Genomic DNA, 24,220 nt, shown 5'->3' on the forward strand with positions numbered 1-24,220 from the left:
TTCTGTTTTCAAATGTTTGGACTGAAAATTGGACCTGAATTCAAGTGTATGGAACATATAAACTACTTTTTGGACTATTTATAGTGTATAAATCAAAATTCGGGGAAGAAGCAGTTTTGGGCTGTGCCTGTTAGTCCTTCCCCAATCATTTTAAAGATAAGAATATTGTGTCTGTTTATGCATGAATAAATAACGAGCCAAGTTCGATATTAAGAATTATAAGAACAATTGGTTATAATTTCCTACAAAGAACTGATACCTATACTCAACTTGTATCTGTTACTGTTATCAGTCCACTAACTGTTACTTTCATTATGCTCCTGTATGGAGCAGATGAATGAACTCTCTTGTAGTGACACTCCTTACAAAGTAACTTGGAAAAGCATATCTTACAAACAATTAATAATTTACTAAATTACTGTTCTGTTACTTTTACGACCAGCAGCAACATATATTTTGAGAAATAGACCAGTATCACAACAGTTGTGACAACTTATTAGTTATGAAAATAAGAATTACAAAAATCAAGCATGGCTAATATTGGAGTACATAAGTACATCCATTATACTAATATTAGCTTCTTATTGAGTGTAGAAATAGAAATTGATTTTCTAAATCGGGCTTTGATATGATTAGTATTAAACTATCAACTTGCACGGCACTTGGACTTCCCAACCACAGTAGGCTCTATATTTGTAAATAAAGTATTAGTCATAAACGTTTCAAAGTGGACAGAATTCTCTAAAAATACTCATAAACTTCCCAACCGACTCTCTCTCTCTCTCACCCATAGATACAGAATAGTAGCAGAAAAATAACATCTATACATTTAAATAAAGGTATCAGTTCTTCGTAGGAAACGCCACGATTGAATTTTATTTATTCGTTCATAGGAAACGCCACGCTTAATGTGTTCGTAGAAAACGCCACCGTAGGAAGTGTCATGTAGCCACATATTATGGCTTTATATTGATAAGTCAGTATTTACGTTGATAAATAGCAATAGATACTGGATGAGATTCTTTTCATTGTTACATATTGTCATTCAGGGCTTCCACATTAAATTTCTCGTCTTGTAAACAAGGTTATAAATATTTGATGTAATAATGTTCCATAAGTGAGATTTTCCAAAAAGTTCTTTGTACCTAGTTTTGATTATTTTCGTCTTTTATAATGTGAAGTGCCAAAATGTAGAAACCAGCCCACAACGATAACTAATTGCCGCTTATATTTACTATGAAAACGACACAATTTCCAATTTATAACTTATTTTATAGTGACCCTACGACTATAATGTCTTCTTGTTAATGATAATAGGACAGGCACCAGGACTGTTGATTTTATTAAAACTACTTCTGTCCTTTTCAAAACTCAATAAATTGTTAAAATGTGTGTATTCAGGGCTCTACTCATTCTATATATTTATAAAATAACATCATAGTAGGCCTACCCTTTTTTTGAAAAGTTTTTAATATAAAATAAAGTGTGTTCAAATTAATTGTGTTTTTAATCTGTTATTTTATATTAAAAACTTTTCAAAAAAGGGTAGGCCTACTATGATGTTACTTAATAAATTGATAAACTTAGTCATACTCTTGAAGGATCTGAAGACAGAAAGAGTTTACTGATCATTATCACCTCATGAATCCGATTAAATGTGTTGGTTAAAAGTATGGATGGAACATAAGAGATGAAAAATCAGTGATTTTCAAGTCACAAAAATAATTCAGACTCACAGAAAATTCAGAATAGTATGTGTCTCTGTCGTTATATTATAATTATGATGTTCTTCTAATAATCATTGAAATATTACGGAATAACATCTCTGAATCGCAGTTGGTGAGATAAATGAGAGATGATGAGAATATTTTCTTCACCAAATTTCCCCTCTCACTTTATATTTCTTAAGAAAAAGTTTGTTGAAAAGAAAATTTAGAAAAAGCGTGCCTTCGATATGAAAATTTGGGAACTTTTAGAGTGTGTTTTTGTTGTGGAAAACTTCCTTTCACTCTTCATTTTAGATAGTGTTTAACGGTGTTAAGTAGTTGCTGGACCACATCTCAAATAAAGAAAAAGTTAATAGGTACTCTTCAAAGATTTCACCATTGATGGTGTAATCAAAGTGAGAAAAAAAATTTCATCTCAATGATAGTCATAATACCGGTTTAATTCAATGTGTACGGTACCACAGCTTTCTTCCTATTATCATGGTGTGACTAAACCATACTTGAATAGTTCACTTGCCTGTTTGTTCATGTTATTTATATTCAAATATAGCCTTCTTGCTGTTTCAAATAAAGGTGTTCTTGGTATATTTTTTCAATTATTCTTGATGTATTTTTTCATTTGTATTGTCGATTAGTAGTGTATAAATAATATATACTTTCAGATGTCAAAGTTATTATTCAATTTATCTGTAAATATCCAAAACAGTCAAATGATTATTTCTGATCAATAAACTATTTGTTATTCGTTAGTTTCATTTCAATGTTGTGTGGACCAATTTTCAACAAAAAATATGAAATCAGGTTAGTAGGTACATTTTATAATATTATCATTTAATCCGTTTTGACGACACTACGGCCTAATTTTTTGAATATTAGTTATTAAAAGATAAGTACTCACATGTGAAGCGCTTTCAGATTTTTTCAAATCGATTTAAAAAAAATCCAAAAGCGCTCCTCATGTGATTACTAGTTTTTAATAAATAATTTGTTCAAAAATTAGACTGTAGTGTCATCAAAAATAGTTCAAAACGGATTATTACCTGTAGTTCGTCATGGATAGTGAAAAAGATTATTATTATCATTTAATTTTATTTGATTCATTTATGATATTTTGCTTCAAAACTATAAAATTCCAATGGAGATCTGGATAGCATACTGTAAAAGATTACAAAGCAAAATGGGCAAATGCATTAATCAAGCTAGACCAATATTCTTCTATCAGGCAGTAGTTAGACCAAACGAGCAAATGCTTGTTCGAAAGAAAGATTGATGAAAGTAAAGTACTTAAGTTGAAAAGCTCTTAAGCCATGATGAGAACTAACATTGGATTCATCTTAGACCACAGATAAATTAGAATATAGATTCGTATTAATGGTTAAAGGGATTCATACACGTTTGAAGTCATAATTTATCATGCTTCTCATATTATGTCAGGTTTTTGGAGAGGGTTGTTATTAAGGGATAATTGATTAGAGAGTTCTCTATTTATGTATGTTACAATATTTACTGGCTTATAATACACTAAGGGCTGATTTACACGGTGCCAGTCGGCTTGCCAGTTGATGTAGCCAGTCACTGGATGTCAACGACTGGCACTGTGTAAACGGCTCACGCCAGTAACTGGAGAAGCCAGCAAGCCAAGGACACGCCAGCAGTGCTGGCATTTCCAGCAAAACAAATATTTTTGTTTTACTGGCGCGCCAGCTTTCCCCTCTACCGCGTAACCTCTGTGGCACCAGCCGCAGGCACTGTGTAAACGGCAACAGTCGCCCGACTTGTTCCAGTAGCTGGCAACGTTTAAACAAGGTACCTGCTTAAAGCTGGCATGCTAGTCGCCGCTTGCCAGTGACCTTCCAATCAATATCCAAACTGGTATGCCAGCCACTGGAATCTTGTAAATCAGCCTTAATTCACATTGCAAACGAATTTGAAAGAGTATGAGAAAACAATGAGAATAAATTAAATGCAATTTGAATAATGATATAATATGATATTGTAATGTAACTTCACCGCCGATAAATCGGCGGTGCTTCAAAAAATAATTGTCGATTCTCTGATAGGTTATAAAATAATATCCTTCTTCTAATCAACAAACGACCAGGTAAGAGAGAATGCTGAATATTTTATGTGATTAAGTTGAATAATACTGTAGGCTACTTTCTATCACTATTATTTTATACTCCAACGATAATCTTGAACGACACTGTTGTTTGATATGATGAGAAATGAGTGAACCTACCTCTAGGTTAATTCCAAACAACCAGAAATCGAACCCGGGTTGATTCAAAGTGGCTCAGAATTTTTTAAACTTATCAATGATATTTAGAGAAGCTTGCTTCTCGAATGGTACCTTATGCTTTACAACAGGAGTAATACGTTGATGAATCATAGGCCTAACTTATTTCAGGGTCTGTGCTTACACAGTGCATTCAGGCGTTCAGATGATAAAGACAATCCTATAATGTGGACTCCAGACTAAAACTCCAACCTCACATATCCAAATCAACGATAGCACAATCTAATATATACAATCTTCTCCCAAAGCCCAAACTCAACAGTCAACAGGTGCGGATCCAGGACTCTAACCTGTTGGGGTGGTTTTCCAAAAAATATTAAAGTTTTATATTCAAATCAGCATTTGAGAGCTTTATTTTTAATTATTGATATGATTTAATATGTTTTTCTCGGACCACTCGCGTGTTTCGGATGGACACGTCGGTCCCGGCTGCATAAAAAGCAGTCATTCGGTAATGTCAGAGGTCCTGAAATTAATCAGTTGTGACCTGAAAACTCGAACACCAGACCTGAGCCAGCCAGGTCACACAATATTATTATTTAATATAATTTTTGGATTTGTTCATACATTTCACCTATATTACTGCACCCTCAACATTTTTTTCAAACACCACTTTGAAAAGTGGGAGGTGGGGTAATCGCCCATCTCTGTATCTGCGCCTGACATGGAATTATTATCATGTGAAGTGTATGCTTCCTCCGGTTGGAGGACCATTGGAGGTGCAAATTCAAGGGCTCTGTCTATAAATCATGGTGTCCCTCAGGGCTAGGTTCTAGGACCTGTATTATTATTGATTGCAATCAATGACCTTGATCTTGAGGGTAGGGCACTGAAGTTTGCTGATAATACCACATTGATTTCTTCCAGCCCAAATCACAGGTACAGCGGGAGGCTGATTTGCTGTTTGATGCTGCTGGAGGGTGGTTGGAAGCAAATAAATTGCTACTGAATGTGGAAAAGACACAAAGATTGGTCTGTACACTGAGTCGCAGTCAGGCCATCAGTGCTCACAGTGTGTCTCTCCTTGGATTCACCATCAATCCACGGCTCACCTGGGAGTGCCATATTGAGGGCATCTGTAAGAGGTTGTCACGAGTCACCTATTTGCTTAGGAAGTTGACGCAGTTGGTGAGCAGGCCCTACTTCCTGGTAGTGTACCTGCGCTTTTTCATAGCATCCTGAGCTATGGACTGCTGCTGTGGGGTCATGCTTCTGCATGTGAAGATGTCTTCAAGCTGCAAAAGAGGGCCATCCGCATTATAACCTTTAGTGGATTTCTGGATCACTGTCGACCTCTCTTCCAATCCACAGGTGTAATGACCATCTACAGTCATTACATTTACTTGTGTGATGTGTATGTGCGAGCAAATATTGAAAAGTTCAACAAAAGGAGTGACTTCCATCGATGGTCACGACACTAGAAGTCGAGGTCTCATAGATGTGCCATGCTGTCGCTTGTCAAAGACCCGTGATGCATTTCCTGCATGGCCTTGGGATCTTCAATAGGCTGCCGGGGGATTTGAAGATGACCAGCATTCAACCTGAGACTCAAGTGTTGGCTTAGGAGAAATCCGTTTTATTCCATTCAGGAATTTTTTCTTATTGACTTGGTAGGCCTTGTCTGACGTGTACTGCCATCTCGATAGTAAAAAATGTGAAAAGTTATATATTTTAAACTCTTGACGCAACCCATCCGGCATTGCTGGTATTGGTGAAGAGAAGGTAAGTCAAGGTTGACAAAATGCTCACCTGTAGCTCTGCATTTAAGTTTTCAAAGATATTTATTAACCATCAAACGTCACAACGGAGAAATTTTGTTAAGTCTAGACTTGCTGCTCTAAAAAAGACTCTGTTTATCTTTTATATAGTAAGTGCAATATCTCAAATGTGCAGGTATTTCAAATTGATTCTATTTATTCTGATAAACTGGAATTATGAAAATATTTCTATTTGAAAGCTTAACTTCAACTTCACCAACGTTTCCTTCCACTTGTCCAATTGAACAAAATCTTTTAGGTTATGTTCATACACTGGAAAAAATTGAAATTGAGGAACCGTTGCCGCCGTTGCCGCTGCTGCTTCTCTTCTCGCTTGCTGTTGGTGTTGCGTGTGGAATGTGGATTGGATTCATGATTCATCGTGCAAAGTAAATAAGTGATTTGCTTTTCAAGTTTAATCATACTTACGCGTTTCATTTTAACTTTAAAGTGATTGAGGTTGAGGCTTGTACATTTGCACTAGCATTAACAATGGTAAGTTACCTATTGAAAATCAGTATTTTAGTAGTGCTTTTCTTAGAAAATATTGTTTTAAATCCATTCAAAAATTATTATAATTACTAACATGTTTCATGTATTACCTAGAAAGAGCTGAACAACTTTTGAAAAACAATTATTTTTACTATAAAGTATCATAGTCTACAAAACACGTGTAGAGCTAGTGAGGATGGTCTACAAAAGTTCATTCTCTATCTAAAGTGCAGTATCGTTGATTGTAAATTATGTTAATAATTGGTAGCTTATTTATGATATAGGCTAGTCTATTCTAACTTAACTTACATACTTCAGGTTTCTAAACATTTTTTGGATGTTTATATTTTCTTGCTTAATACCCTGGCATTCCTGGATAGCGATCGCGTCATAAACATAAACAACATAATTATATTCAATAACTCGATTAAAATAGTCAATAATTCTATGGAAGCTTATACTTCATTGACAAAAGCAGGCGGCGTTGAGAATAGGTTACAGTACTTAGGTTGTTATTTAACTCACACTGTAATAACTCATCAATAAACCAATGTGTGATAACATTTTTGCAACTCTTGTACCGTGCAGTCTGAAGAAACAGGAATTCTATTAAAAATTAGCATTTTCAATACAAATCCTCCGTTAAAATGAACATTGCCTAAATCGATTCTCTAAGTTACTTTACTTCTTAGGCCCAATTGATGAGTACCTAGCCTAATATTGTTCTTGAATCCTTATATTTCTATTTTGCTCCTGTTAATAATGTTGTGTAACTTCTCTGGCTCTGGTATCAGAGTTTTCAGGTCACTCCTGATTAATTTTAGGGCGTCTTTAAGCATCCAGGATGGTTTAACGTGTCCATCCAAGAACCAATAATTTTATTGGCCATAAAACAACATTACAAAATGTAAGCAATAGGCTTCGTCAATAATAGGTAAAATATCACAAGGTACACTATACAAACGATCATATTTACACATACACATTAAACTATTCTAGTTAGGTACTCATTAACAGAATAGAAAGCTTCAGACTTGAGCCATTTATCAACAGCAATACAAAACGTTTTCTAAAACTCAACCATATTAAGAACTAGCTAGTAGTTTATCCTTCCTTATCAATGTGATTTGATTTTTGGTGGATCGTCATTATTAGCCTAGGTATTTATAAATTCATATCTTAAAATCCATAGTATCACCAAGTCAGTCGATCCAAGCACTTTTGCTTTCTAAACTCAATTTGTACCTTTTTCAAAGCAATTTGATTTGTTTTGTAAAATTTGTGTCTGTACGGTTCCGTTGAAATGTGAAAAAAGGACACCACAAAAAAGCATGAACCAATGCACGAACAAGAATAGAAATGTCTAAGAATAGAGGAATATTTGCAATATACAGAGGAGATTGATGGATCAATTCTGTGCTTAGCAAAACTATATTTCAAGATGTGCTGTTTTACTCTTTATTGAAGCTCCATTCCAATTATAAAACTTCTTAATTTTTATTAAATCTAACTTAGAGCCTCTTATTTCCCATTAATATGGATATTTTCATTTTTCAGAGAAAATGAGCTGGATGGAAGGGATGATATATACGATAAGTTATAATGAGGTTGTCCCTAATTTTGAGATGGAAATAGACTTATTACTGGAAGAAAAATACTATCAGATTTGGAGAAGTTCTTTTTGGAAAAAGAGGAGTAGATGATTCGATTTGCAAAAATATGAATCTTCAATTTAGTACAATTTTCTGTTACTGGCTAGATGTTATGAATAAAAATGGTGATGAGGTAAGTGAAATATCAAGAGAATAACTTATTTTTCTTCTAATCAATCATCTTATATTATCTCTGCACTCTCTTCAATATTAATAATTTCATGATTAGTGTTGAATCATCTTGTGAAGTTGAAGAATGTGCGTTTATAATTCAGTGATCAATAAGAAATCTCAAAATTTTGAGAGGTGTTGCCAGACCAAACGGATTCTTCTATCTGAGTACGCTAAGCTTGATTGAACGATGACGAATTTTGTTTCGCAGTAGAAGGCAGAACAACCAAGCGCAACCGTGTTCTTTAAATATCAATAACATGAATGAATCACTCTGCTTTTTGAAGATAAATTTCCAAAAAAATAGGACCTTATGATTCACACTGAGTTTGGCTATTAGATGTTTTACTCTATAATGAGGTCCACGTTATAATGGCAGTGGAGAAAGATAGCAGAACAACGTTGCCGATCCTCTGTCTTTTCAATGCGTAGACGGTAGCTGATACAGGTATACTGATGTAATATTAATTGTTCATTCCCGTTTAAAATAATTAAATTTTTCAATAATTTCATAATGAATTTTCATAATTAATATGAAATATTTTGTTCATTAATAATTCTACATAATTCAAAGACGATCTGGCAACAGAGCAAAGCGAGAAAGAGAGCGCTATCCGCTTTGTTGAATGATAGACAAGGATAGCAATTCCATTGCTAATCAAACACTGCCATTATAACGTGGACCTCACTATAGATTCTAAGCATTCGTCGTGGTGACGTCACTCTGTCATCAAAAACTGTGATTCCGCAGAACTACGTGACATATTGCCGTTTTCCCTACAACACCTTCCTGTAATAGGTTCTGGAGGCAGGGCCACTTTGGCAGCTGCGTAATTTATCTGAACCAAGTGTCGCGTCGTTACTATGTTGAATGTTTAGGAAGAAGCGTACCCCAAAGTTGGTGTTATTTCTTATACTATACAGTCTTGCTAGTGAGTTTTTCTACACTATCGCTTGTTTAGACTGTACGGTAAATGTTTAAAATAAATGTAAAAATGTGATTAAAATAAATTATAACGGTTTGGACACAACTATGTTTACATATAGACCTCCATTTAAATTCAAACATATTCATTCTAGAAGGGCAAAGATCATATAATCTAGCTGTGATACTAGATTTTTTGTTTCTCCAAATAGTACAAGTCAATTTTTGTTTAAAATAAAAGATGAAGCTATGATTCTCTCATATTTTAATCTTCAAATTGAGTAAAGAATAAATGAATGATGTGTCCACTGTATTCTCAAACATAGACAAGTAATAGAAAAGAATAATTAAACTTGTACATTTTCTCCATGATTCAAACCTCGAATATTTTTTCAGGGTTTGTCGCATTAAAAAAACTTTCACGTTTAGGTCATAGGAATCACGAGCGAAGCCTATCATTATTCTGAGATGGAGTGATGACCACGCAGTATGAGTGGCAAAAACGCATGTCGGTGGCTTGAGCCAACATAATCAGATCGGAGATGTCAGAAGCCTAAATACTCACTGCTCCAATGCATCTCACCAATGATCTGGTAATAAGCAGTTAATAACTAGTAATAGGCAATTAACTTAGTGGTTTGAGTCATCATAATCAGCTCGGAGATGTTGGAAGCCTGAATACTCAGCTCCAATGCATTGTAGTTTACCAATTGATGTGGCAATGGACAGCTCACCATTCAATGAACTCAGTAGTGTTCAGGCTGTGCAAAGGCTGAAAATAAACTTTCTACTGGTGATATTTTTCAAAGATTTTCGATTTGTATATCATCAAGCTATCAAAATGAAAAAAAAAATTCTTAGGAAAACATTTTTCTCCGATCATTACTTTTTGAGATATGAGAGCCTAAAGTTTAAATTTTTGGGACAAAACATTTCAAATTCGGTAAGAGATAAATCCATGAGATTTAGAGGTTACAAATTTTTTACGTACGTAGCCTACTATTGTTGAATAAAAAAAGTTTGTACTAAAAATATCAGTATTTGTGAAAGTTATTCAATTTACTGGAAATGGTAAATTGAATAATTTTCTCGAAATTGATATTTTCAAAAAACTGTTTTATTCAATCAACAATACCATGAAGAATTTATCCTCTAAATCTCTTGAATTTATCTCCTACCAAATTTGAAATGTTCTGTTCCAAAAATTTTAACTATAGGCGCTCATATCTCATAAAGTAATGATCGGAAAAAAATGTTTTCATAACTTTTTCATTTTGATAGCTTGATGATATACAAATCGAAAAACTTTGAAAAATATCACCAGTAGAAAGTTCATTTTTAGCCTTTGCACAGCCTTAATCCATGCTGTGGAATCTTGATATCTATAAGAGCCTAATCTATTAAGTCTTAATCTATGGCAAAGAAGCATTTCAGTGGCCTGAGTCATCATAATCAGCTAGAATATATCAGGAGCCTGAATACTCTCATCGCAATAATTGCTCTGATGATTGGCGGCTCCCTATCCCTTCAATCTTCAAATTCAAATTCAGAAAAAAGTACATGAAGAACATGTTTCTGAAATAAATATATTGCCTAGTGATTATATAAATAGTAAATTGTAGCGATTAACTAAATATGTAAATGACATTTCTCCAATCAAAGACAATATAATCAAAACATAATCAACATCTTATTACAATGAAGCTTCGAAAAATAAAGCAAAGCCACCCCTGAGTCGAAGCTATTACGTCGTCAAGTTTTGAGTAGAAGCCAAAATATGGGAGGAGAAATATTTTATTGTAGACATTATATTATCCCAATTCTGGCAGATTGAGGACCTGTACTGCGACTGCGATATCCAGTCAGATGATCACCTCCTAAAATGCTGGCTTGCACCAGCATGCACTCGATAAGACCTCTTTGTATAAAATGACAAAGCTGCTAAAACAGTGGATTTTTATTTTAATTTGAGCATCATCTGACACGTACGGACGAAGGAATCCCATGAAGGTCTTACAGCTGTACATTCTGATGATCATGATGAGGCCTGCCAGTAAGGCTTTACAGGTGTAGATTAGGGATAACTTTTGGCTTGTTTACGCATAAGAATAAATGAAATAAATAATCTATCATCATATAATATAGGTAGTTTAATCTATATACCTATAATTATAGAAGAATCTCTATAGTTGTTTTCATTGCGATTTGATTTTGTATGTCTAAACTCTGTTTCCTGTTTGCTTGTTCATAATTTTTCAAAGTTATCATGGCGAAAAAATGTAATTCAGTGGTAGCAGAAGTCTGTAGAGAAATTGAGTATTGAACCGTATATAGAATTCAACTAAAGAATCTTATTTCCTGGTACTTATTTATTTGAATTATTAATCTTGCATTGGTCAATATGTTTTTGATTTTTTATATACTTTACAGTTTGATTAACTAAGACGTATTTGATCAAATAATAATATTGCGAGTGAGTTCCTGGATTTGCCTCGACTGTAACACACGACTGTAATCCATGCCTAACAATGGGTAAAACTCATAATAATGATATTATTTAATAGATGAGCAAATGAAAAGCTTATACACTTATGCTTGATCAAGCAGTCATTAGTTTTGTAAAACAAACCATCGTTTGTGTGACAAACCATCGCATTTAGGCTCTACGGAGTCTTGTAATGTAATGCAGGCAGGCTATTCCGAAATTTCATGATAGTCGTCACTTAATTTCAAGGAAATTGTGTTACTTCTCGAACGCATAAAATAATTCATTTTTTATTCCAGGGATATGGATGTGCAACCTGTGTTGACCCAAGACGATTCTTCACTCCCATGAATTGAGAGGGATATTCCTGGGGGAATATCCCTGGTATAGAGTCGCTGCAGAAAAATCCAGGAACGTTACTCTCTCAAGCTTCAAGATTTCTAGAGAAGAATGTCAACAGGCAGGCCAAGTTTGATGTGAGGTCACCGTATCCACTACCAAACAGAATTATTCATTCATTGGTTAGTTAGTATTATTTATAGTAGTAGGCTGATTTAAATCTTCTCGACTTCATTATCACTCCTACTAAATTCAGGGTCCAGGTCACATTTGTCATGCAGCGTAACTTTGTAACCTTCATAATCCACTCATGTAACCTTGGCAATACAAGAAATACTCCTTGGGGAGTCCGATCTCACTAGACATCAAACCTGCATCAATGTAGGAATCAATCTGAAAAGAAAAACAAACCAATTCACACTGCTAAAACAGATAGATATACTATTTATTTTGTGTAAACAAATTCCTTCAATTTTTCCTCATTTTACTCTTCAAATTTCTCTCAATAGTGGAGAGATTTCTTACTCATTTTGGATTGGATTTTTGGGTTTGAATTCCATGTTGCGTTATGATTTATCTTATGTTTGATGAACATAGGCTAATGAACGTTCAAATCTCACATCAAACCTGCATCAATGTAGAATCAATCTGAAAAAAACAACCAATTCACACTGCTAAAACAGATAGATATACTATTTATTTTGTGTAAACAAATTCCTTCAATTTTTCCTCATTTTACTCTTCAAATTTCTCTCAATAGTGGAGAGATTTCTTACTCATTTTGGATTGGATTTTTGGGTTTGAATTCCATGTTGCGTTATGATTTATCTTATGTTTGATGAACATAGGCTAATGAACGTTCAAATCTCACATCAAACCTGCATCAATGTAGGAATCAATCTGAAAAAAACAAACCAATTCACACTGCTAAAACAGATAGATATACTATTTATTTTGTGTAAACAAATTCCTTCAATTTTTCCTCATTTTACTCTTCAATTTCTCTCAATAGTGGAGAGATTTCTTACTCATTTTGGATTGGATTTTGGGTTTGAATTCCATGTTGCGTTATGATTTATCTTATGTTGATGAACATAGGCTAATGAACGTTCAAATCTCACATCAAACCTGCATCAATGTAGGAATCAATCTGAAAAAAACAACCAATTCACACTGCTAAAACAGATAGATATACTATTTATTTTGTGTAAACAAATTCCTTCAATTTTTCCTCATTTTACTCTTCAAATTTCTCTCAATAGTGGAGAGATTTCTTACTCATTTTGGATTGGATTTTTGGGTTTGAATTCCATGTTGCGTTATGATTTATCTTATGTTTGATGAACATAGGCTAATGAACGTTCAAATCTCACATCAAACCTGCATCAATGTAGGAATCAATCTGAAAAAAACAAACCAATTCACACTGCTAAAACAGATAGATATACTATTTATTTTGTGTAAACAAATTCCTTCAATTTTTCCTCATTTTACTCTTCAAATTTCTCTCAATAGTGGAGAGATTTCTTACTCATTTTGGATTGGATTTTTGGGTTTGAATTCCATGTTGCGTTATGATTTATCTTATGTTTGATGAACATAGGCTAATGAACGTTCAAATCTCACATTAGCAATATCACCAAATTATTTTAATTGATGATTCTATTCTTGACCGGCAGGTAACCCGAGCTTTGCACTGGGGAAATTTTTTTGTTGTAAAATGCAATCTCCTCAAGTCCAGGAAACATGAAAAAGTTGCATAATTGTTTATTATTTTGTCAAAATCACGTGAATAATCCTCATCAGAGTTGAAACTTCCTAGAAAAAAAGAGTTTGATTGGTTTCGAACTCGCAACCGTTCATTCAAGAGTCGTGAGTGCTACCAACTAAGCTATGGAATCACATAGAGACACCTCTGTCTGGTAGAGCATTTTATATTTATGTGAACTCTGAATCACAGATTGAATGATTTTGTTTAGATTATTAAATTAGTATCAATTGATGAATAGCAATGAAATTAAGCCTATGTCCATCCTCAGTAAATTCAGTATTTTCGTGTAAAATTGCAAGTTAATCAGTTTATTAATTTAGTGACAATGCGTCATTCGTGTATCCCCTATCCCGTACATGAGCCGATTCTTTCCTTTATTATATTATAGATTGATTATAGATGTGTCATTCAAATAACAATTTTTTCACTTTGTGATTTTTTTTCATATTCATGTTTTGAATTTCATCTAGGCCTACTTGTAATTTCTTTCATGAGAAGGTTCAAAATAACGATAGTAGACTTGAAATACTAGCCAAAATATTTTCTGTAAGATTTAATAATGCTACGATATTAATGTTGATCTTTTTATTTTACTAGTACGATACAATAATGCTACGATATTAATGATGATCTTTCTATGTTGTAGAATCTCGTTACGTCAGTCATCGTGTGGAGAGTGGGCTCAAATATGTGACTCCATCAATATCAGCATCAGTTGATCATACAGCATCTTCACAAGCAGTTCAACTCATCTGGGGGAAACCAACCTCAGGCAGAATAAAAATACGGCGAGTCTGGAATACAGGTTGGATAAAAGAGTAAATGTATATAAAATGGCTATAAAATGCCATACAATTAAACTGGCCATTCCATAAACTTGATGGCTTGTTGTACCAAAATAGGATGATCGAACATTTGGATTCTACAAACTCGCAGAAAATATCGTCAGCTAAGAGTTTTGACCGGCTATCTATATTCTTGAGAACATATCAATCATTAAAGCCCTGCAAACTAGAAAAAAAGGAATATTGTATCTTCTATGGAATTCATGGTCAAACTTTCATATACTATAACTGAAAAATCTTTAATAAATAAGATTGTTATCAGAATAATTCAAATTTTGTCCAAAATTAGATTTTGGTATCATTACTTACTTATAACCTATTTCAAATTTCTGAAAATTGAAAAGATTCACATGAAAAATCTTTTCTGTAATTATTGTATTTCAATATATTTTGTAAACTTGCAAATTCAGTTCTTGGGATTTCCTGTAAAGCTGTGTAAAATACTCTTAGCTGGCGATATTTAAAATAATATGTTGTCAATCAATTTTAGTTGTCACATCAATATCATGCTGTAGTCTACATTATTTTTAATATTTTATTCACATTGATGATAATATCATCGATCATCTTCCATCTAATCGGCATTGTAGTAAATTATTTCATGTAAGTTCTACTTCTTTCATTATTAATTGATTATAATCAATATTCTATAAATTTTGAACCAGTTGCTCAATTATCATTATGAACAGTTTAGCAGCACAAATGTAAAACAAATTCCATTGTTTCATCAGTTTTGGAGTAGGAACAATATTTAGGTAGTGCTGTGCAACGTAGATTTCTCGGTAATCGAATAGTCGGGCTAACATATTAAATAACAGCTTACTGTGGGCTTACAGTATAATAAATAATTATGGATATGTTTTCGAACGTAGAACATATCTTTTTGAATGTATTTTACAGCTTTCAATAGTTCTTTGTCACTTGCTTCCATGATTTGTAAACAAATTCTCAATATTTTGTTTGCGGTGGGTGGGGGGGGGAGGTTTCGAACCGTTCCTCAACAATTTTTGAAGCTGTATTGGTTTGAGCTACTTTCCCTTACCCTCCCCTCGATTGCCGCCCTGCTACTGGGATTTCGACTGTGTTGTTGTGTTGAATGTCAATTATTTGTTTAACCAAAATCACTTTTATTCATCAATTTTTGTAAACTTATTAGTAATACAAGAATACCCCAACAAAGGGTGAGTAGCCCAGTTTATTGTGAAAGTGACTAGTGCACTCGACTCACTTTATGAGAGGGCTGTGTGAGAGCTCCCTGAGCCCTGTTGCATGAGAAAAAATCTGGTGTGGCGCACTCACACAACTTTCCTTGCCGTTATGGAAATTGATCACCTTACGCTAGTGTTCCCGCGCATCTCAGGTCTACTATTCAAAGATCTGAGCCAGCTGGTGACAGGACAATAACGCTGGATACCCACGAAATCTGCTATCTCTACATAGTGAATGAATCATTTAATAGAATCAACAGTTTGCAATTAAATAATCACATTTTCTCAAATTTCAAGCTTATTTTCAATTTTCGGTGAAAATGTTACTGGACATTAATTGGAAAGATTTTCATGCTCAATCTTTTCCACTCAAAATTGTATCTGAAGCCTAATTGGGAATCTAAAATCAAACTTTGCATAGATGCGGCGGAGCTCCTGAAATTTTTACAGATATGGGACTTGTCGCAGTTGATAGAGCTCATCAATGACTATTTTAGGTATGAATTTGATCAAAATCGTTGGAGCTGTTTTCGAGAAAAACGCGAAAAACCCTGTTTTGACAACATTTTCGCCATTTTAGCCGCCATCTTGAATTGCATTTGATCGAAATTGTTCGTGTCGGATATTGGAAGGACCTTAAGTTCCAAATTTCAAGTCATTCGGTTAATTGGGAGATAAGATATCGTGTACACAGACGCACATACACTCATACACAAACACACACACATACACATACAGACCAATACCCATAAACCACTTTTTTGCACTCTCTGGGACCTTGAAACGTATAGAAATTGGGGAATCTTAATTTTTTTCGGAAACCAATACTTTCCTTACCTATGGTAATAGGGCAAGGAAAGTAATACAAGCTAATATTTTTATAATTTCAATCTTCAATCCTGAGATTGTAAAGCTACATGGAAAAAAATATTCACCTGCTTTTTTACTCCAATTGAGGCATAGAAACATGTAAGTAGTGTCAAAATAATTTTTTTTTTTCACAATTTAAACCAAGTTTTTTTAACATCCTCACTTGTGGACCTCAGGTCTCTAGTTCGTTCAAGGGGCACATCCTAATACTATTCACTTTCATCTGTACAACAAGCAATTTACATTGAAGGGAAGAGAATCTTATCTATTTCAGTTGTGAAGGTGGTATATTTGAATGAATAATCTTGTCATGAGTTAAAAATATAATTTCCAATTTGTAAAACAAGTAAAAATATTTTATCTAACCATTAAATTACAGCTGATTAACTTGACAAAAGAATAGTTTCAGTAAAAATACACAATTCAACACAAAATTCAATACAAAATACCTCACTTGCAACAAATAATTAATTTAAATGGTATTTCCAAAAACAATAATTATTGGAAGTGTTTCAAAAATATAGTACATTTTGTACACAAGTTGCGCGTTTTTGATTGACAATTCTTGAACCTACACTTTGATGCATTTTTTGCTGGAATGAATTTCCACAAATGACCTACATTATCAAAACGAATTTGAGAATCTGGGTGGGGTACAACCATCCTTGCTTTTTTTGGAAGGACTTTCTTCATCAGCTTCACAATCCAAAGAGCGAGGAAGACCCCGACTTTTCTGAATAGGTTGCTGTTTTACAACATGAATGAGAGCTTTTCCCAGATTTAATTTGTATTGCAAAAGTGGTAAACGTGATTTTTTATCAATTTTGTTGTCATTACACCACCTCTTGTACATGATCCAGCAGTTTACTACAGCTAGATCAATGAAATGGTTGAAAAATCTTACAGGCCACTTCCTAGTTCTAATACAGACTCGATAGTAGGCCATGTATCGATCGCACAAGTCAACACCTCCCATTTTTAAATTATATAAATTAATTACCTGCGGTTGAGGAACATCTATTTTCCTCTTTTCTTCTTTCGACCATCTTTTGCAAGTTGTTAGAGGTTCACTACCACAGTATGAAGAGAGAAGGAGGACTGACTTGTCCTTCCATTTTACAATCGCCACCTTCTCATCCTCTCGGACACGTTCATCAAACTCCCCCTTGCCAAATCCCTGTCATCTTTTATTTTTTTAATTACTTTCCCAACTCTATGTGATCATGTGAACATGTAATCAATAGATTTAGTGCTAGTGAAAAACCTGTCGGTATATACAGAATGTTGAAAATTATTGGGAACAGTCATTATCAAATGTTTAACAACTGAAGCTCCTAATCCTAAATCTTTCATATCAACTTCGGGAACTGTTCCTTTACCTGTATATGTCAATGAATCAAGTACCAAGCCATCAGGTGCTGCAAGTATGAAACTTTTAAGCCCAAGTGGACAAGGTTTTGAGGGAATGTATTGCCTGAAAAAACAGTTCCCTGAAAACGGTATCATCTGCTCATCTATGGACAGGTGTGAATTTCGTGAAAGAGATAAACATTTTTTATTAAATGAGTCTACAATTGGCCTGACCTTCCACAGTCTGTCATTTTCGTCATGAACACTTTCATTGTCAAAGAAATGCACATAGTTCCTAAGTTCAAAAAATCTATCCCTTGTCATACAGTTTTTGATTGCAGAAATTTCTGTACTTTGTTGCCAGTACATTTTTACTTGTGGAAAACGTAAGCACGCCATCATCATATGAATTCCGGCGAAATTAATCATTTCTTCTGCAGCAGTGTTCACAGATCGGTGGTCTCGCTTTTGTACAGAATACAAGCACGTATTTTGTGCCACATCCTCCCAAAATTCAAGTGGGAAGTATTCGAAAAAGGCCTCCCTGGAATCTTTCTCATCTTTGTAGTCTGCCATCAGTATTTCATCAACAGGAATCTCTTTCATAGGCATCCTGGAATAAAAAATCAATGGCTATTATATGATGAAGAAAAGAGCTTATTCAATGAAGTAAAGAAGTATGAAGTATGTTCATAAAATTTCAGTACAACAGGTTTTCTTTCCTTGGAAAAGATGTATTATGACCTAGACTGAACTAGGCTACACATCAAAATTTGGGAGAAAAATAGTGCCAGCTCAGCCAGTGATCATAATTATGATAATTGTAAAATGAATAGATGAAAAAATAGATAGTCTGTATCTGTATTCTAGCCCTATGATTGGAGTCTCATATAACCTCTATCAATATTGCAAATGAAATGTGGCTTCACAGAAAAGCATTTAGGATAGCTTCCTGCTGAAGCATTTTAGAAAATTTCAATTATTGTGTTGGTGATACCAAAATATTGTGGGATATCTCCATCTCTTTTGTAATTAAAATGAGTTTGAAGATCAAAGTTATGAGTTCATCATTGACATTTAAACATTGGCAGATTAATGTATAGCTGACAACAAAAATTAGGCGGTTTTGTCTTCAGCTTATGCAATAAAACAGGTAATATAATCAATTGGAGTTGTAATCAAGATATACCTTGCTGATTATTTTGAAATCAAGAGACTATTGATGCTTTACATCAGCTGATACCAGCAAGAAACCCTTCTAAATTCATGGCGTTGGCTCTACATAAGTTAGGTTGCATAGAATGAGCATTCAATCAGTTGCAGCAAATTTATATGACAGATAATATATTCATGTATTGAGTTTGATTACTTTAGACTATTACACTTACTTCATATCTTTCCATTTCATTTCCCTGGGTTCTTGGAGATTTGGTTGTACTACCGGGACTGGAATGTCATTTTGAGGGTTGTCTTCCATATCATCAAATGTAACTTCAACATTTTCATCACCATAATTATCCATAAATTCATTTAGAATATCATCATCACCGTCTGACAATTCAGCATCACTGCAGTTCAGAATATTAAATAATTCGTCATCATCTAGAATCGCTAAAACAAACCAAAACATAACAACATGTTTTGAAAAAACATTTTCGATAAAATGAATGAAAATATGATTTATTCTGTCAAAAATAGCAGATGTGAATGTTTCAATACATTTGTTGATATATTATAAGATGAAAAAAAATTAATGAGCATGTAATCAAGATAAATAAATAAAAAAAAATATATATATTTTCCTCTGCCGTTACGTGAGTCAGACGCCATCGCATAACCAAGTGAACTAAACTCGATGAACATATGATTCTGTGAGTAACAAAGCGCTCTAGCGGTTGTTGAATGAAGCAAAGACATCCACAAGGGAGGATCTTGGGTTTGAAACAACTTTTGGATGACAAAAATAATATCGAATTATGAAGCGTAGAAGTTAGGTCCACATGTGTGGACCAAAGGAGTGAAGAGATTGGTCTAATAACCAGCTGACTATAAGTTGGTATTGTCTCATGCAATGGTAGTTCATGCAATCTGATAGTTCATACAGCATGGTTTCAGAGTTTAAAGATTTCTCTCAACCGTTTCTAGCCTGATTTATAAAATAGGTCTGGGGGAAAAATCTTTGTATATTTCATCTCAGTTGGGTCAAAGAATGTAGAAAATTATACATTTTTGAAATCTCCATTTACATATTTTTCAATGTAGCCAACGAAATGTTCCCAACATGGAGATTCCTTGTGTATGGGAGTAGGATTACTATGGCAAACTTGAATAATAATATTTTTTTGTGTAGTTAAGAAGTTGATATTGTGGGTGGTAATTATTCATATTGGATGAAAAAGACTAAGAAATTGTCAAAAACCCACAGATTTATTGATACTTAGATACTAGTTTATCAGAGATTGACAATGGTGTAATAACCGAAACCGGTCTTTCTAAGTATCAATAAATCTGTGGTTTTTTAACAATTTCTCAGTCTTTTTCATTCAATATGAATGATGGAATTAAATAGAGAATGCGTTTACTCAAATGCTAATTATTATGATATGATATGAATGAATGATATGATAATCATATGTCATGAATCAGTTGTTTGAATTATTCTAAATCATCAGAAAGTTTGTTATTTTATCTCAGTTTATTTTAGTCAATAAAAGCCATTATTCTAGATCTTCAATGGTCTCTATTTATTACAATTTTATTGACTAAAATAAACTGATCACTGTGAAATTGTTTGAATTATTCTAAATCATCAGAAAGTTGGGTCAAAGAATGTAGAAAACTATACATTTTTGAAATCTCCATTTACATATTATTTATCAATAATAATATTCAATGGTCTCTATTTATTACAATGAATAATAATTGTCACAGTAAAGAGTTTGATAATATGCTTCTTGGGATGTATTTTGCTAGTCTGACAATAACTTTGCCAGTAGTTCCCAGATCGGGCTCATGAATTTGTTTATAAAATATTACAGAAAACTTTCGAGTTTTCATTCATTAACTGATTATTTTAGGTGAAGAAGGAGACTTCCCACAAGATCAGTTGAGATATCATGTCGAAATGCAGAACCATCATATGAATCTCAATCAAATAAATGAGAATTACGTTTTCACTAAGTAATGTAACTAGCAATTTGAAATTGAAAAAATAAATAGAAAATGTTATCAATTTGTTGTGAAATGTGCATCAAGTATTTTATTTTTATAGCGTTGTTTATATTGTTTACTCTTTGGCGTAATTGGCTTAAACAATTTTTTTTGATTGGAGGCTCTGATTTCCCACAGTGAATTTCAAATTTGTGTGCAAACCCTCTATCATCACAGATCACATAGTCCCAGTAGTGAGGTCTGTTTGGATTATAGTAGAGCATTATAATATATTATATGATGCTTAATTTTAGTAGCAGATGTTTGTTCGTCAATTATTGGTAATGTAGCCCTCATTTGAATTGATACAAAATTTGTATTCAGCTAGTCAATAACTGGCCTTAGTATGTGGAGACGATCTCGATTGGGTGGTAATTGAATGGAGTTGTCATTAAAGTGCAAAACTGACCGCATGTAATTTATTACAGTTTCATGTTTTCGAATTAGATGCCACGTCTGTCAAGGCAGTGAATTAAATTGCTGCCTCAATTTAATCCTACGTGGGCGAAATTAGGCGAAATTGAAGACTAAGTTAACCATATTTCATATAAATATGAATGAAATGAATTAGAATAGCCTTACTTTTGATTTAAAACTGCAATAGATGAATGTTCTCTTTTGAATAATCAAATAATACACATTACCGGCAAATTTGGGAAAATATATAATTAATATACTAGTGTACTAGATGGTGGGATAATGTAATAGTGCATTATTATGTACAAGAGTAGACCACTAGTACATTAGTAGGACAGTCGCACGTTGACGCTTTGACGCTTCGCTTGTAGACGCTCCAAAAAACAAACCAGCTTGTTCCAAAGTTTGACGCCACGCTCCGCTCCGCGAGTAGACGCTTCCAGTGTGGTGCAGCTCATTACTTAACATGATATTGTTCACGACGCTTCTCAACGCCACGCTACGTTCCGCTCCGTTCCGCTTTCAGTGTGGTTGTACCCTAACACTTTGATACATGTAAAATGGTGTGATAAGAAAGAGAAAAAAGAGGAACTTTCAGAAGAGGTAAATGTCATTGACGTGAGTTGAGTAGTTATTTCACTATGAATGTTCAAAAAGTAGCAAAAACGACCGACACGCTGGGAATGACCAGCGTAAATACAGGCGGCTTGGGGATGACCTTTCATAGAATTGCCGGCACGCTAAGTGTTAAATAATTGGCATCAAAAGGGAACAGTGACACTATGGTATTAGAGGTTTATTATGCCCAAACCCTACCTCGTCCAAAATCATCAGTTTTAAACAGTTTTATAAAAGATAAAAAGAACCCCTGCTGCTTCCAGAGAGCCAAGCGGCCCATTGTCAGAACATAAAAAGCGCGAATCAGCCATCACCCAGCTACTTTAGGTCTCCTCAGCTTGGGAACCCCTTGTGGGGCTCAAACTGCCTCAGACTGTATTCACCAAGGGAGATTGACTCAGAGCACTCTTGTCAAAGGCAATACCACCTGGCAGGTCTTTGGCCACAGGACCTCACAAGGAATCCCCGCGACCTCCAACAAGCCCACTGGTCTCTTGCCATGAACATAAAGCTTGAGCCAGATATCCAAGGATCGAGGTCTCCTTAGCTAAGGAACCCCTAACGGGGCTCAACTGCCTCGGACGCTACCACCAAGGACAATGACCCAGCACACAAACTGCATGTAGTCGGAGGGACCCCTCCACGTCACATTTCTAGCCCCGATGTCACCTTTACATCCGGACAGTCAACAGATTAAAATTAACATTCAAATACAAAGATGGCTATACAATCATATTTACAATCGAAATACTTGAGACAACCACAAGGGTTTGAGAGACTTGCCGTATCATAGTGAACTGACAAAGGAACCCAATTTCACTTAATGCCAGATGTTTAGCAGCTATTTCCAGGATCGGATGCTTGCTAAACTTGCTTGCTTCAACTAATTATACTACTTATTCCATTTTAAAGTATATGAAAAATGAAATATCAGGAAATAAAGAAATATAGGCTACCAGTCTTCCACAAGATAAATATCAACTTTTTATCCAAAAACAGGGTACCATTTTATTCAATCAAAATATATTCCTATGAAAATAAATCAAAACTCTTTGCTATGTAAATGAGAATGTGACTGACCGTTGTTAACCATGTCGAGGTTGGAACCTGTCTCCATGTTATAAACCTGGATATACAGATCACTACTGGTAAGATGCTTGTGCCGCAAAAAATCTTGATGCTCCTGAGATATGAACCTCACTAGCGGCTCAATATTCCTTATTTAGGTATTTCTGTTCTGTATTTCTTCCCTGACACAGTAAAACTCCTTCCCTACAAACTGTACAATAGATTAGAATACAATAAAGTAGAATAGATCCAATAGAAATAAAATACTTGAGTAAAGTGTCAGTTCATGAGAGCACTATCCACTCTTTATGTCTCTACTGTAAAATGTGGATTATCAAACAATCAAGAATAATAGAATACTACTGCATAACTGAACATGAAAAATTGAACCAAGACATCAATAGAATAATTACAATTTAACAAAAATACTTGAATAACACAGCAATATAACAATTATAGTTCAAACAATACTTCAAAGCATATATTTATTTTTTATTAGATATTCAACAATGACAACCACATAATCATGAAATGATTGAAAATTGAAAAACAGGCTTATATCCCTTACTATCCGATTCCCAAATTTTGATTAAAAATTAGTCCAAAAGAGGTTATGATTTGTCAGCACTTAGCTATTTTTGGTCATAAAATTATTACAAAACTTTTTTAATTTAGAATTTTAATATGGGAAACTAATGCTGAGGATATCGCAAAACTTGTAGTAAATTGAACAAATCTTTTGTGTGGATAGCCATGTCGGTGAAAAGCATTGTCCCCAAGAGATTGTAACCAAAAACCGTTTAAACCTTCTTATCCCTCTGCATATAGGGTAAGTATGGGGACGTTTGAAATGTTTACCTCCTAACACTAATCCCAACAAGACTGCAAAGTCAGAAATTGAGTTCTAATCATTCCCTATAAATTTCTTTATCAATTGATCTATTGTTGAAAAGCCATAGAATTCACACCAAACACTTAGACTGCTGCAACAGTCGTAGGGTAATGAGTAGAATAGTGAA

The 24,220-nt window shown here is 34.1% G+C and overlaps 1 protein-coding gene and 1 long non-coding RNA gene across 2 annotated transcripts; one reads left to right on the top strand and one right to left on the bottom strand.

Annotated features, from left to right (window-relative positions):
- Positions 1 to 6,168: 6,168 nt before the first annotated feature.
- Positions 6,169 to 15,750, top strand: LOC120350016. The gene is made up of 5 exons (XR_005570575.1): positions 6,169 to 6,275; positions 7,830 to 8,057; positions 9,417 to 9,613; positions 11,805 to 12,026; positions 14,262 to 15,750. It is a non-coding gene; the product is annotated as an uncharacterized LOC120350016 (long non-coding RNA).
- Positions 15,751 to 16,710: 960 nt separating this feature from the next.
- On the bottom strand, positions 16,711 to 23,333 carry LOC120349707. Its single transcript, XM_039420235.1, has 4 exons — positions 23,214 to 23,333; positions 19,277 to 19,499; positions 18,264 to 18,501; positions 16,711 to 16,761 (listed from the first exon to the last, which is right to left on the bottom strand). The coding sequence occupies exons 1-4, from the start codon at positions 23,248 to 23,250 to the stop codon at positions 16,711 to 16,713; spliced, it is 549 nt and encodes a 182-aa protein (XP_039276169.1). The 5' UTR covers positions 23,251 to 23,333.
- Positions 23,334 to 24,220: the final 887 nt, after the last annotated feature.

The sequence above is a fragment of the Nilaparvata lugens genome, chromosome 2 (genome assembly GCF_014356525.2).
Source record: "Nilaparvata lugens isolate BPH chromosome 2, ASM1435652v1, whole genome shotgun sequence".
In the NCBI taxonomy this organism is placed as follows: Eukaryota; Metazoa; Arthropoda; class Insecta; order Hemiptera; family Delphacidae; genus Nilaparvata; species Nilaparvata lugens.

Bases quoted from the DNA above. Each gene is read 5' to 3' on its own strand.
- LOC120349707 (XM_039420235.1), bottom strand. From the start codon at position 23,250: ATGGAGACAGGTTCCAACCTCGACATGGTTAACAACG. The intron at 19,500-23,213 runs GTCAGTCACATT...GGTTTGTTTTAG, and splicing joins CCTCGACATGGTTAACAACG to CGATTCTAGATGATGACGAA. The intron at 18,502-19,276 runs GTAAGTGTAATA...TTTTTATTCCAG, and splicing joins ATGAAATGGAAAGATATGAA to GATGCCTATGAAAGAGATTC.